Below are 13,572 nucleotides of genomic sequence, written 5' to 3' on the forward strand. Positions count from 1 at the left end.
ATTTTATTCTCTGGTATTTTAAATGCATCTATTTTAAAAATAAGATAAAAATATAACACACAAAAACAAACGTACTAATAAAAATAAAGGGATTTGTTCTGTAAAGTTTGGGTTCGGTCAAAAGGCTGCACTGAAGGACGTAGAAGGTCGCAGGTTCCCACCCCCGCCCCGGGACGCGACGGGGACATCCGATGGCCTCTCGCTCAGGCTCTGACTCCACCCCGCGCTCAGGGGCCTCTGGTCTCCACGGCCACTGTGGCTGGAGACCCTCCCGGGCCCCGCGTGTCCCCAGCTCTCCTCCCTGCTGGCTGGCCCACCCCCAGCAGCACTGCGTCTGCCCAGAACCTCACCGGTGGGCCTGCAGGTATGTGACAAGCACGGCAAAGGCAGGTCCCCGGCGCACCTGTGGCTCACAACGTGGCCATGGGGGAGGCATCGTGGCTGCTGCCGGCTGACAGGCAGGGGGGCTCCCCCTTCCCACTTCTCTTACGGGCAAGTCTGCTCGGGTGGTTTCTTTGGCTGTGCTACACCAGGTCATCTCTGGGGTCACACGTGCACCTACTGAACTGGGGAGTTCAGTAGCATCTGGGGAGTCAGGCAGGAAACAGACACTTTCGCACGCAGCCGGAGACCCGGGCCAGGTTGGGCCATCACTGCCGACACCTCCCTACCCGTCGCTGTGGCCTGAGTCTGCGTTCAACACCCACGCTCCTCTGAGCAACCCCGAAGCAGCTGGGCAACAGCTGTTTAAAGTGGCAGCACCCCCTTCGACAGGTGGCGTGGGAGTCAGAACAGGAAATGAAGCCGTGTTCTCACGTGTCCTCGAGGTATCTCAACGTGCCTGCCGGGCTTACCGTGACGACTGTCATGCTGCGCACAGCCCCGACCTCCGGGAAGCACACGGCGCACGGCAAACTCACGCCTTTCACAGGGCAGACGCACGGTTGCAGGCACACAGACTTTCGACGGACTTTCTGGATCAACGTTTTAGCTAAGGGATCCTGTCCTGCAGCGCAGCTCTGCCCAGAAGCCCAGTAAGTTGCAGAGAAGATGACAGGGGCAGGGAGCCGGGCCAGGCGTGAGCTCGGCGTCCACACCCCTGCTGCGAAACCCCAGGGCTCTTTGGAGAAGTATCTGAAAACCACGTCTGCCCCGCCCCGCACCAGAGAGACAGAAAGATTCCCTCCCTGTGACGGGGAGCTCACTACCACCAAGACACTCCATCTGGTCAGCAGGTCCCTTTGCTCACTTTTTTTTTTTTTTTTTTTTTTTTTTGAGACAGAGTCTCACTTTGTTGCCCAGGCTAGAATGAGTGCCGTGGCGTCAGCCCTAGCTCACAGCAACCTCAAACTCCTGGGCTCGAGTGATCCTTCTGCCTCAGCCTCCCGGGTAGCTGGGACTACAGGCATGCGCCACCATGCCCGGCTAATTTTTTATATATATATCAGTTGGCCAATTAATTTCTTTCTATTTATAGTAGAGACGGGGTCTCGCTCTTGCTCAGGCTGGTTTTGAACTCCTGACCTTGAGCAATCCGCCCACCTCGGCCTCCCAAGAGCTAGGATTACAGGCGTGAGCCACAGCGCCCGGCCACCTTTGCTCACTTCTTAAACCTTCCTTATTCCTGTTTGTGAGCCCTGGCGCTGGGCCCACCACGGGGCCGGGCAGGAGGACCTGCAGCTCCGTGCTTTCTGGGACGACCGAGGATTAGAAGGCAGCCCTCGCTCGGACACGCCCATGGGGGGCTTTGCCCGTGCTCTGCCCGCCTGGCGACAGTTGCCTAGGTGATTTGCTTCCAAACTTTTGAGCTTTTCCTTGTGGAGACTGTAATTTTCCTTTGGGAGAAATATGGCTTTCTTAATTTCAATAAAATGAAAACACTTTCAAGATATCATAAATTAGATTTCGAAATGCATCGAAGCTCCACCAATCTATCAGGGATGTGTGTGCGCTGCAATCTATTCATTTCCCGTAAATTCTGTTTTGAGGTATTTCCATTTGGCTTAAAAGGTTTAATTCCACTACCTGTCCTCACATGTGTGACTGGGGAGATCGCTCAATGCCGTGGGATTTCTAGTGAATCAAACTCCACGCTGCACTCCAGAGTTCAGAGCTGGAAGAATTTTAAACACGTTTAGAAAACCAGAATCATCGACATCAGGCTTGGTATGGAATGAGGCAATTAAAGTCAGGAAAAAAGATGCCATTAGCTTTTCACAACTGTCTCAACCTGTGCCCTTTTCTCTCATGTTCCCTACCCCAAATCTGCTCCAAATACATAAACTTCCCTTCCCTCTGCCAGACTGGAGACTGTTGGGCTGCGTGAGCCGGAACCTGTGCAGACCCCGAGAGAGCCCGTGGGCACGACCTGCATCCGTGCAAAGGCCGGAGCGGTCCTGTCTTTGGACACGGAAAACAGACACGTGGAGACCTCAGGGCTGTGAGCACTGGTCGCGAACACCTGGCCGGCCGAGGAGACACGGAGGCTGAGGGAGGACAGGCCACGGCAGGAGCCTCTCTGGGCAGACCCACCGGTGGTGGGGCGAGTGGCCGAGGGTGTGATCACCACGCTCCCACTGCGGGGCCGGCCGGCTGCATGGGAGGGTCCAGGCGCAGGACGGCGGAGGACGGGTGCGTGGGTGGGAGCATGTGCCTCATGCCGGCCTCCCCCCCCCCCCCGTGAGAGCTCACAACATCCAGCTTCTTATCTGTCATCCAGGGACCCTCACACAGACACTGTGACTGCTCCCCTCTGGCAACAGGGAAACTGAGTCACGGGCGAGCGCAGGGCCTGGGAGAGGCGAAGGTGCAAGCGGTAAAGGACGAGAGTCTTGCAGACCCGGGGAAGGGCCAGCAGGGTTGAGTGGACAGACGCCAGACCCCTGACCGTGGGGACGGTGCCTGGGAGCGCAGGTGCGGAGGGGAGGGCAGAGCTCGCACCTGGGCAGGGTGGGGGGAACGGGGACACACGACTTCCCGACCCCGGCTGCTCCACAGGGCGCAGGCACGGCTCCAAGCCACGCAGCGTTAGGGTCAGGGTTTGCGCTATGACAGCACCTGCCCTTCCCGAGACTCAGCAGCAAAGCCCGGAGGGGCCCGTGGGAGCCAAGCGGGGCTGAGCTGCCAGGTCAGCCGGCCCAGCCCCTCCTCGCCCGCCTCTTTTCTGGAACGGCTGTGTCCAGGCTTCCGTGAGGAAGACGGTCTCGGGTGCCGTGCCCCACGCTCGCCGCCCCCAAAGCAATCCCCACGGCAGCTGCCTCACCCCTCGGGGCAGAGCCGGCTCCAGGTCATGGGACGCACCACGGCCGCTTCCCACGTGGCCCAACTGTGCCGCAGGAAAGGAAAGGTTCACACAGCAGGGCCCCTCTGATCCGGCCCCTCAGTGGCTGTGACCGGCCCGGACCTGCCCCAGTCCCCGGACACCACGTGCGCCCCCCAGGGACGACTCAGAGCCAAACACCCTCCCACCCGACCGGCGCGGAAGGGGCGGGGCGGGCAGCGCACGCCACCCCCACCACGCCCAGCACGCCCAGCACACGGGCGCCGGTCACAGCCACCCACCACCGACGCCAACCCTCCCTCCACTCCGCCTCTCTGCCTCTGGTCTCTGCGCCGTCCACGGGCCGCGGACCCTGCCCGGGAGCCCCATAGACTCGCGGCTTCCTTCTCACTCTTTGCTAAAGGGCTGCTAAAGGCGCAGCAAGCTACGGCGGGGCAGAGACCGGGGCATGGCCCGCCGTCAAGTGCCCCCCGAATCCGGCCGAGCCCGCAAGGCTCGAGGAACCCCAGAACGGGAGTCTCTGCCGGCACCCTCAAGGCCGCCCAGGCCGGGACCACTCTGCAGGGCCGGAGCCCGGTTTGGGAAGCGCCGCCAATCGACCAGGTTCTTGTTCCGGGGCTGGCGCGCCGGAGACGTCCCCGAAGCACAGCTGGTCTTCGAGTGGCTGCGCGAGGACGTCTCCGCTGGGCAGCGGGGACTCTCGTACACAAGCACTCCTTAACAGTTAATTATCGCTAATGGCGAGGGCTGTGAGATCTGGAATTCCAGGCGTGAGAGCACAGATTGGTTTCGGTCCACGCTGACTTACGAGTGGCAACGTGCCACTCCTGGGAGGGGACTCGCGCCCGCCGTTCCGTGTACGACCATTAGACCCCCACGAGGCGGGGAGCGCGGCCCTCGCGGGGGTGGGAGGCGGGTCCACGGGCTGCACGCGCTGACGGAGGGTTAGGCCGGCACGCCTTTTCATACCAAAGGCGGGGGAGGGGAGGGGTGTCATAGGTTTTAAATGACAGAAGCACTTGTCCCTTTATATCGCCTTTCCCCCAAATATGTCTTTAAACAGCAGAGATAAAAAAGGATGCCCCACTGCATCCCAGAAGGAGACAATAATTTCCCGTTGCACCAATAATTACCCATTTTCACAAATTTAGCGATTAGGGGACGCATGAAGGGACTATGTTCTCTGAAGGCCTCTCTGTTTTTCCGGTCCACACCTGATTTTCCTTGGGGAGCCAGCAAGTCCTGATTGCAAAGGCAGCCTAAAGCATCACCAAGTTTGCCAGGCGCCACGGACGAGCATTTGCAGCCAGTGGGGAGGCCCGGCCCCGCCCCAGCCAGCCGCTCTCCCCAGACGTCAACTCGAAGCCGCTTCACAGCCGAACCGACCCGCACACGTGGTCTGGCCGTGGCTCTCACGGCCTCCCCAGGAACAGGACAGACGCCGCGGACCGCAGGCCGCAGGGCCCCCTCGAGGTACTCACCGACCCGACTCCGGACTGAAGAATCTTCAGGCCGGCGGCTCCCTCCAGTTTGTCCTTGTTGTCAGCTATCGGGAAAAACAGAGAAGTACAGGTCAGCATGGGGAGCCCGGCCGAGGCGAGACACACCCGGCACCTGCCTCCTGAGACCTTCGGCCACGCCGCCGCCCGGCCGCCTGGCCGCCCACCGCGGCAGTGCTGGGGGTCAGTGGGCCCCTGCGCGTGGCCCCGCGACCCGCCGGCCCCCCGGGGTGGGCACGGCTGTGGCTCGGGGTCGGCCGTGGGGTGACGTCCCGGCGGGGAGCCCGCAGAATCGCCGTGAGGACCTGAAGGGGAACTGCGTGGAGACCTGCTCTGCGGGTCTGACCTGGAGAGATTTTATTCTGATTTTATTCTGAAATCATGGAACAGTTAGTTGTCAATCATGTAATTATCGGGAAACGAGTTTCGCTAGCGTCAGGGACGCTGCGGGCGGTGCCTAGCACCTGTTCCCGCCACTCCGTCCCGTCTTGCTCACACCCCGAGAGAAACAGGCCGAGATAATTCAGCAACCATCGAAGCCTCATCCATCGAGGCTCGATCCTGAGCCAGGGTGAGGACGGCTTTCGGAGGAGGAATGCCACCCAACGTCACCTTGGCAGAGGGGGCTTCGGGACGGGTGGCAGGTGCAAACGCCCCACCCCCGCAGGAAGCCAAAAGTGCGGGGAGGAGGAAGGTGCCACGAGGCAACGGACCCTCGCTTACAATCCTGCAGGAACGTCTTCCTGGAGAGAGCCCCGTCAAGTGGAAACGGAAACCAGAAAGAACACCCCTTTACTGCAGACCCCACGAGCAAAGAGCGCATCTCGATTGTGACTGATTGGGAACGAGGCGGCCAGAGAACACAACCGCTTTCCCCTCTGGCTGTGACACCTACGTCAGTCTTGGGTAACAGCATTGCGTCTCCCGGAGGCACACGGACCAGGCCCTGCGGCCCCACGCCAGGGCCTCTCCCTGTCTGCGGGAAGTTTCTCCGTCTGGATGAAGAACGTCTCTCACACGCGTGATCGCACGTGCCCGGAAGGGCCGAGCCAGACACACGGCGACACGGGTGAGAGCAAAGCACCTCCCACCTAGGGTGGCTGGCCCGGGAGGGCAGGGCGGCACACGGGTGGACCCCAGTAGGCAGGGGCGAGCTCTTCAAAGAGACGGAGCACAAAGGACCGATGTCGACATCCTGCGGACACAGGGAGCGTGGTGCCGAGCCCAGCTTTCTGGGGTGGGGTGAGAGGGCTCTCGCAAGCAGGTGGAGGGACAGAGAGCACACCTGTCCTTCTAAAATACTCCACTTACTGCTCCCGGGCGGGAACAGATCCCAGGGGCAGGAATGAGAGGCGGCCCGACCAACAGTGGGTGGAATGACCCATCCGGGGTCAGCAAACCTCCCCAGAAGTCTGACGGGGAAGGTCTCAGCTCTGCAGCCCGAGGGCCTCCGTGGCCGGCCCCGGCCTGGGGGGCGAAGGCAGCACAGACAGGCCTTGCGCATGGTCCTGCTTGTTCCCCATACGACTCCCCTGCCCGCAGCAGAGGGGGGCCTGCCGTGACTGCACGCTGCGTTCGACCCTGTCCCAGCCCTGCCTGCACGCCACTTGCTGTGTGCCCAGAGCTGACGTCTCAGCATGTCCCATTTCCCTGATTCAGAATTGCACACCACGCCCACGCTGTCTCACGTCTGGAGTCAAGTGCGTCTTAGCGTGTTGTGCACGAATGTGGCGGCGATTCCCAGGAGTTTCACCCCTTGGGCCGGGCAAGGCACCGTCCGGCCACCTGAGGCAGAACGGGTCCTTGACTCCCCCGGAGACTTCCCACAGGCCTGGCAGGTGCCAGTGTGGCCGGGATGCGGCCCACAAGCCCCCAGTCGACAGGTGACCCAGTGGTGCAGGCAGGGCCTGGTGCACGATGGCTGGGAGCCCTCCCACGGTGACGATGACGAGTGGGTCCTCACAATACTAGTTCACAACAGCTGCTGGTCAGAGCAGCCCGGCCGCCCCTCGCTCCTCTCTCCACGGATGCACCTGCGCCTGAACTTCCCGCCGCGATCGGAAGCTCCCTGAGGCCCGAGCCAGGAGCAGGCGCAGGCGCCAAGCTCGGGTACAGCCTGCAGAACCCCGCACGCACACACCTGTCTCCGTGACCACAGGCCAGGCGTCCCCGTACAGCAGCACAACACGCACCGGGGCCCAGCCCGGAGTGGGTGGGCACCTCCACCGGGTGGGCTGTGACGGGCAGGGTGACGTGGGGCGTCTGTACCACCAGCCCGAGGTGGGCAGCCTGGTGAACGCCGTCCCGGTGGGGGACCCAGAGCAGGGCCTCCCATGGGAAATGCTTTAACCCTTCGAGTGCTGCGTTTCCTCTGACGTGGGCACAAGAGCGGTTTTGGGCGGATGAGTCTGATTCACTCCGTAAACACAAGGTCAGTCCCAGCCACCACACGGCAGCTGCTGGGGTCTGACGGCGCCATCGCTGCTCGCTCTGCGCCACACCCTGAGCCCTAGCGGGGCGTGGCCCGGCCCCCGTGAGCTCCTGGCGGACTGGTCTCCCTAGCCGGCGGGGAGACCTCGAGCACAGTCGGGCTGTGAGTTTTGTCTCCCAGGGTCTAAACCGCGCCTGCTGCTGAGACGTCCGTGTTCCTGGCACCTCTGCCTCCCTGAGGGAGCCCCTCAAACCCGCCCCGGCCTTTCTCAGCTCCCGTCTGGTCGGCCCAAGGCCACCGGCAACTGCGGGGAGCAACCTGAATTCGCGCTGCTTCTGAAGCACTAACGGGTTTTAAAAGGGTGCAGGGGACCGACCCACCCTCGAACTCATCTAAGACCAAAGGGGAAGTCGAAATCTAAATGTTAACATAAATATCTTTAGAAAATGAAGCTGGGGCCTGCTAAATACTTGCTGTGCGGCAAGTGCTGAGGCCAGCTCTGCTCTACGTGGCCTTATCTAAGCCTCAGAGCCCCACAGAACGTAGGCTCAGAATGGGGAAACTGAGGAAACACAGCGAGCGGCAGTGTCGAGTCGGAGGCCGGTCTGTCCCTGCCCGAGCTCCACCTGTTCTGCCCGGCACCAATTTCCCGACAGGTGCGTCCACTCAGGGGACGGGACTGAGACTCACCCTGCTGGTCGGGGCTGGGAGAGGACCACCCCACCCTCTCTCGGCTGGTCCTGAGTCCTGGTGTGGCAGGCCAGGCAGCCCCACGTCCAGGGCAGAAAGGCAGGGAGCAGCGATCTCAAGCTACCCTCCCAAGAGGGATCCCTGGACGCACCTGTGGAGCTGTGTGGAGGGGGAGGGGCTGCCAGGTGAGGGGGCGGGGCTGGTAGGGGAGGAGGAGGGGCTGCCAGGTGAGGGGGCGGGGCTGGCAGGGGAGGAAGAGGGGCTGCCAGGGGAGGGGGCGGGGCTGGCAGGGGAGGAAGAGGGGCTGCCAGGGGAGGGGGCGGGGCTGGCAGGGGAGGAGGAGGGGCTGCCAGGGGAGGGGGCGGGGCTGGCAGAGGAGGAGGAGGGGCTGCCAGGGGAGGGGGCGGGGCTGGCTGGGGAGGAGGAGGGGCTGCCAGGGAAGGGGGCAGGGCTGGCAGGGGAGGAGGAGGGGCTGCCAGGGGAGGGGGCGGGGCTGGCAGGGGAGGAGGAGGGGCTGCCAGGTGAGGGGGCGGGGCTGGCAGGGGAGGGGGAGGGGCTGCCAGGTGAGGGGGTGGGGCTGGCAGGGGAGGAGGAGGGGCTGCCAGGGGAGGGGGCGGGGCCAGGGGAATCACCTGGCTGGACCTCAAGGGAGCCCCTCATCCACCCACTGGGAAGTGGTTTCCTCCACGAGTCCCTCTAGGGGCAGCTGAGAAGGAGGCTCCGGGTCCGTTTCCCACGTGTGTGGACTGGACTCTGCTCTCCACAGCCACACACGCTCTGTTGCCCCTGCAGGCCCAGCCCAGGCTGGCGGGAAGCCCCGGGGACCCAGTGACACCCTGTCCCCATGCCCCTCTCTGCACTCCTGTCCTGGCTTTCCTGTCCTTGCTCTCCTGTGTTCCCTGGACTGTACCTCCCACCCCCATCTCTGCAAGGAGCCACCTGTGTGCCCCAGCCTGTCCCTGGGGGTGTGCTTAGTGACCGCATTGTTTGTTTTGTTGATTAACCTTTTGTTTCACCTTTAGAATGACACATCTAGAGCTGCTGTTTCCAAAGTTTTGCATAGACAGGAAACCCAACCTCCCTTTTGCACCACGTGTGTCCACGTAAACCACGGTTCCCAAGACAGTCACGGGGCCTGCTTACCAGTCTGTGGTCTGGAGCATGATGCCTCAGTTTCCCCTTAGGGAAACGGTCGCTCCCAATGCTTGTTCTCACTACTTTTTGCACGGTAAGATTTCTCTTTGGAGGAGATGAACAGAGGCTGTGCGGGTTTGCCTTTTCCTGGCGTGGAGTAAACGCTGTGCATTTTCCCCAGCACAGCCCCCCTGGGGGTGGTCTTCCTTTTCCCTTCCCTCCTTCCTTCCCTCCCTCCCTCCCTCCCTCTCTGTAACATTCCTAGAAGAAAAACCATAGCTAGGTGTCTTCAGCATTATTTGTGAGTCTCAGCCCACCCTGATATCCTTCCCAATGTTACTCCTACACATTGTTGTTCCAGAATATTTCCTCCGAGTTCCCTAAGCGTCCACGTGGGTTTCTTTCTGTGCACCCCTGTCCGGGCGCAGTGATGTCTACTGCACCCTGAGTCTGATGCCTGAGCTGGGGCTCAGGGCATGTCTCCCCTCCGGGTCTGACCGTGGGCTCACCCAAGCTCTTTCTGGGAACGACATTCAGGGTCAGAGTGAACAACTGACGACGCCACCACTTCCACTCCCGAGTGTGGACTCCACGCTGCCCCTTCCAGGTCTTTGCTGGGGCATTTCTCGGCGGTGGGGAGGGAGGGCTTGCGTCCGCAAGCCGGGTGCTCAGATGTCAGCTCTGAGTATTTTTTTCAAGCCAAGTCCAGACTCAGAGTCGAGTTGGTGTGTGTGAGTGTGCGTGCGGGCAGCCGGGTGGGGAGACACAGTCACGGAGTCAAAGAGCAACACACAAAGCCCATTTTTATCTTCACGGGAGACAAAAAGGGTTTCCAAACACAGAAAAAGAAGTCCTTTAAAATTAAATTCACTAGATGAAGGATATGCAAATTGCCCAAAGAAGCGGAACCTTATAATGTTCTCAAAATTCTGCAATAGCCTATTTAATTAGTATTTTAATTTATCAGACTAATTCTTTGCACTTGACAATTTATGCAGCATTCCGTATAATTAGGCACGTAGCGACAGTGGAATAATTTTGCCCACTCTCTCTATCCCGGTTGTTTTAACCTGAAAGAGTGTGCAGGAGTCCCCCCTGCAATCTAAATTACAACGGGGACAAGGCAATGGCTTCCCTTCATTACCAAGCAGGACGATGGGGAGGCCCAGGCCTGGGAAGCTGTCACCTGGGAGGCCCGGCTCCTCTGGGGAAGCTGAAGCCACTGCTCACAGGGGAGACTGCGTCCCCCACACAGCCCGGCGTGCAGAGCCGCCCCACTCTGCCATGTGTCCACACGCACAGGTCGGGGTGCCGGGGGAGTCGGTCGGTTAGCCGGGACACCTGGAGACCTCGGTGGGACCCTGCCCTGAAATTGGCAGCCCCCCGCCGTGCCCCATTTGCGCCCTGCACGGAGGCCGCCCAGCCGCATGGCTGTCCCTCGAGAGGAGCCAGTCCCGGGAAGGAAGAGCGGTCAGTGTGGGGGCGCAGCCCGCACCCCCTCTGCCGAGTCGGGACCACGGGGAGACCAGTGCGGCCCAGGTGAGCTGCCGACACCTGCCCAGGTGAGCCACCCCGACACCTGCCCTAAAGAGCCGGCGGAGCCCAGCACAGCCACCGGGGCTGAGGCAGCTCCCTCCCGGTGTTCTCAGGGTAGATCGTGCTTCCCGTAAAGGAATCGCTAGAAAATAAAATAAAAAAAAGTCCATGCTTAATGACTGCAGCCCATTCTCTTCCAAAAAGGACGAGGCCTGAGAGAGTGACCACTCCCGGCCCAGGGCGGCTGGAGCCCATGGCGAGGTCTCCCCTACGAGAAAACGGGGTCTCCGTGCATACAGGTCTGGGAAACAGAGCCCAGGGAAGCTAAACACATTAAAAAAAAAAAAAAAGAAAGAAAGAAACCCAGCCTTCTCTGTGTCTTTCCCGCACGGACGCACGGATGCACAGGAGCCTCCTGCAGGAGAGGTCCGGGCGGCGTTCCCGCTCCCGGGGTGTGGGCAGCGTCCAGGCCTCCGTGCTGTGCCGGGCCATGGGGCGGGGGAGGGGAGGCACCCGGGCCCTCGCCCTGGTCCCCACATGGACTTAGGGCTCGGCTGGGATCTGAGCTCCTACAGAAGGCCCAGCGCTGAGGGTCTCTGGTTCCAGGGCCTCAGAGGTTCACGCTGCATAGAGCAGGGACTTGCCGTCTGGCTGCAGAACCGAGGGCCGCCGGCGAGAACACACTGAGCACGAGGCCGTGAAGTCACGTCTTAGGCTGAGGACGCCCTGCCCACTGGCCAGCGAGGCCTAGAACCCAGGCACAGTGGCCGTAGCCGAGGTGCTGTCCTGGGAGTGTTGCCGTGAGAGCTCTGGGCAAGTCAGGGGAGCAGGTTCCCGCTGCTTTCCGTGTCTGGGAGTGAGCGTGGCCCGGAGGCAGGTCCCGGCCAGCGGACAGCCCTCACCTTCCCCAGCCCCTCCTAGCCAGCCCCTCCTCAGCGAGCGTGCTGCCCAGCCGAGGGCTCCTTTGCCAACAGCCGCCTGGGGCAGGAGGGAGCGGGTCCTGGGTCCGTGCAGACTGCACTTGCTCTGCCCACGTGTGCTCAGTCCCAGGGAGGCACGCAGCACCCGGGCCCCCAGCACGCCCTGCCTCTGTGGTCCCCAACCCCTGGGCTGCAGACTGGTGCCAGTCCGTGGCTTGTTAGGGACCAGGCTACGGAACTCCGCCGTGGAGCAATCCTCTTCCGTGAAACTTAGGAAATGAGCAGGTGGCCGGGGTGCACAGCAGGAGGTGAGCGGGGACTGGGGGAGCTTCACCCGTGTTCACAGCCGCTCCCGTTGCTTGCACCTGAGCTCCGCCCCCAGGTCCGTGGGAAAACTGCCTTCCGTGAACAGGTCTCTGGAGCCACCCGGAGTCTGCTGATTTCACCGCTCAGACGGCTGCTGTTCCCACACGTCACCCGACTCACACGGCCCAGGCTGGAACACGGTCCTCACGCCCCAGCCGGGGAGCCAGGCAGACCCCTCCCTCCGTGTGGCCTCAGTTTCACCTGCGACTGGTCGTGTGCGTGGAGCCGGGCAGAGACTGCTCCCGGCTCTCTCCCCCATACCCCGGTCTCGTCCGGCCGCAGTAGCGACCGACATTTGACATCTGACATCCGACCCCTTTTCCTGGAGACACGTGTACGTGAGCTTGAGACACGTGTACGTGAGCTCCGGGGCCCTTCCTTCCCAGTTTTGCCCTGACAGGCTCCGCCGTGTCCCCGCCAGGTAGGGCGTGTCCTGTGGCTCAGGCCCAGACATCCCCTGTCCCCCCTCTTCACTCCCGGCGCGTCACGGGTCCCTGGAGCAGCAAGGAGCATCTCCCTGCTGGTCACAGCCGTCTCTGTCCCCCACCGATCCTCTGATCTGGCTCCCGCCCATTTTACTGTCCTCCACACCGAGATGTCCAACAGGCCCCTCAAACCAGACTCCCGACTTCGCCCGCCTCCCCGCCCCCACCTCCCCGCCCCCCAGCAGCTCAGTCCCCAAACCGCAGAGCCGCCGCCCCTCCCTCCTCTGACTCCGCACCGCAGGTTCCCCGGGAAGTCCCACGGGCCCTGCTGTCCACGCACACGCGGGTCTGCAGCGGCTGCTCCCGCCGGCCCACCCGAGCAGCGCCCCCACCCGCCGGCCGCCCCGGGGCTCTGCACACACTCTGGCTGGTTCCCGGGAGCAACGCGTCGCCTGGAGCCGGGGATGGGGAGGCCTGAACAGGGAGGGGCGCACAGAGGAGAAAAGACGGGTAACCCCGTGCCGAGCTGCCCCAGCGGGAAAGCGCAGGCTTCCCCATGAGGAGTGTCCTCTCCTGCAACCCCGGGTGACCGCTCACGAGTCTTTGAGTCTTCACGTTTGCGCTCCTGGGCCCGGCGGTGTCCTGGGTCGGGGTGGCGCCCACAGCAGCATGCGGCGGCCGGAGTGGACTTGCAACACTGAGCGATTCCTTTTCCTTTCCCGTGTTTATGCGTGTTGGTCTAGACCTAACACACATGAGTCACGCTACTGGTTCGTTGCATTAGCAACTGGATGCACAATAAAGCTACAATTGCATGTATTTTATTTTTGTAAAAATACTGACTATAATTAAATTTCCAAAAAATAGAACTAAAAATTCAGTTTTACTTGAATACTTTTGATGGAAAGCTTATGTATTTGTGAATTATAGTTTGTTTTATAATTTTCATAGCTCATTTTGAAGAACAATAATCTTTGAAATACAATTTTTTTTTTTCTGAGACAGAGTCTGGCTTTGTTGCCCAGGGTAGAGTGTCGTGGCGTCAGCCTCACTCACAGCAACCTCAAACTCCTGGGCTCAAGCGATCCTCCTGCCTCAGCCTCCAGAGTAGCCGGGACTACAGGCATGCGCCACCACGCCCAGCTAATTTTTTCTGTATATATTTTTAGTTGCCCAGATAATTTGTTTCTAGTTTTAGTAGAGATGGAGTCTCGCTCTTGCTCAGGCTGGTCTCGAACTCCTGAGCTCAAGAGATCTTCCCGCCTCGGCCTCGCAGAGTGCTAGGATGACA

At 61.3% G+C, this 13,572-nt stretch overlaps 1 protein-coding gene across 1 annotated transcript in view; it reads right to left on the bottom strand.

Moving 5' to 3' along the window:
• The window catches only part of PTPRN2 (protein tyrosine phosphatase receptor type N2), a 595,476-nt gene that overhangs the window by 225,070 nt on the left and 356,834 nt on the right, over positions 1 to 13,572 (bottom strand). The window contains exon 12 of the mRNA XM_076006762.1: positions 4,762 to 4,826. Coding sequence (XP_075862877.1) covers positions 4,762 to 4,826 — 65 coding nt within the window. The remainder of the gene's footprint in view (positions 1 to 4,761; positions 4,827 to 13,572) is intronic.

Source organism: Microcebus murinus, chromosome 9 (assembly GCF_040939455.1).
Source record: "Microcebus murinus isolate Inina chromosome 9, M.murinus_Inina_mat1.0, whole genome shotgun sequence".
Classification (NCBI taxonomy): Eukaryota; Metazoa; Chordata; class Mammalia; order Primates; family Cheirogaleidae; genus Microcebus; species Microcebus murinus.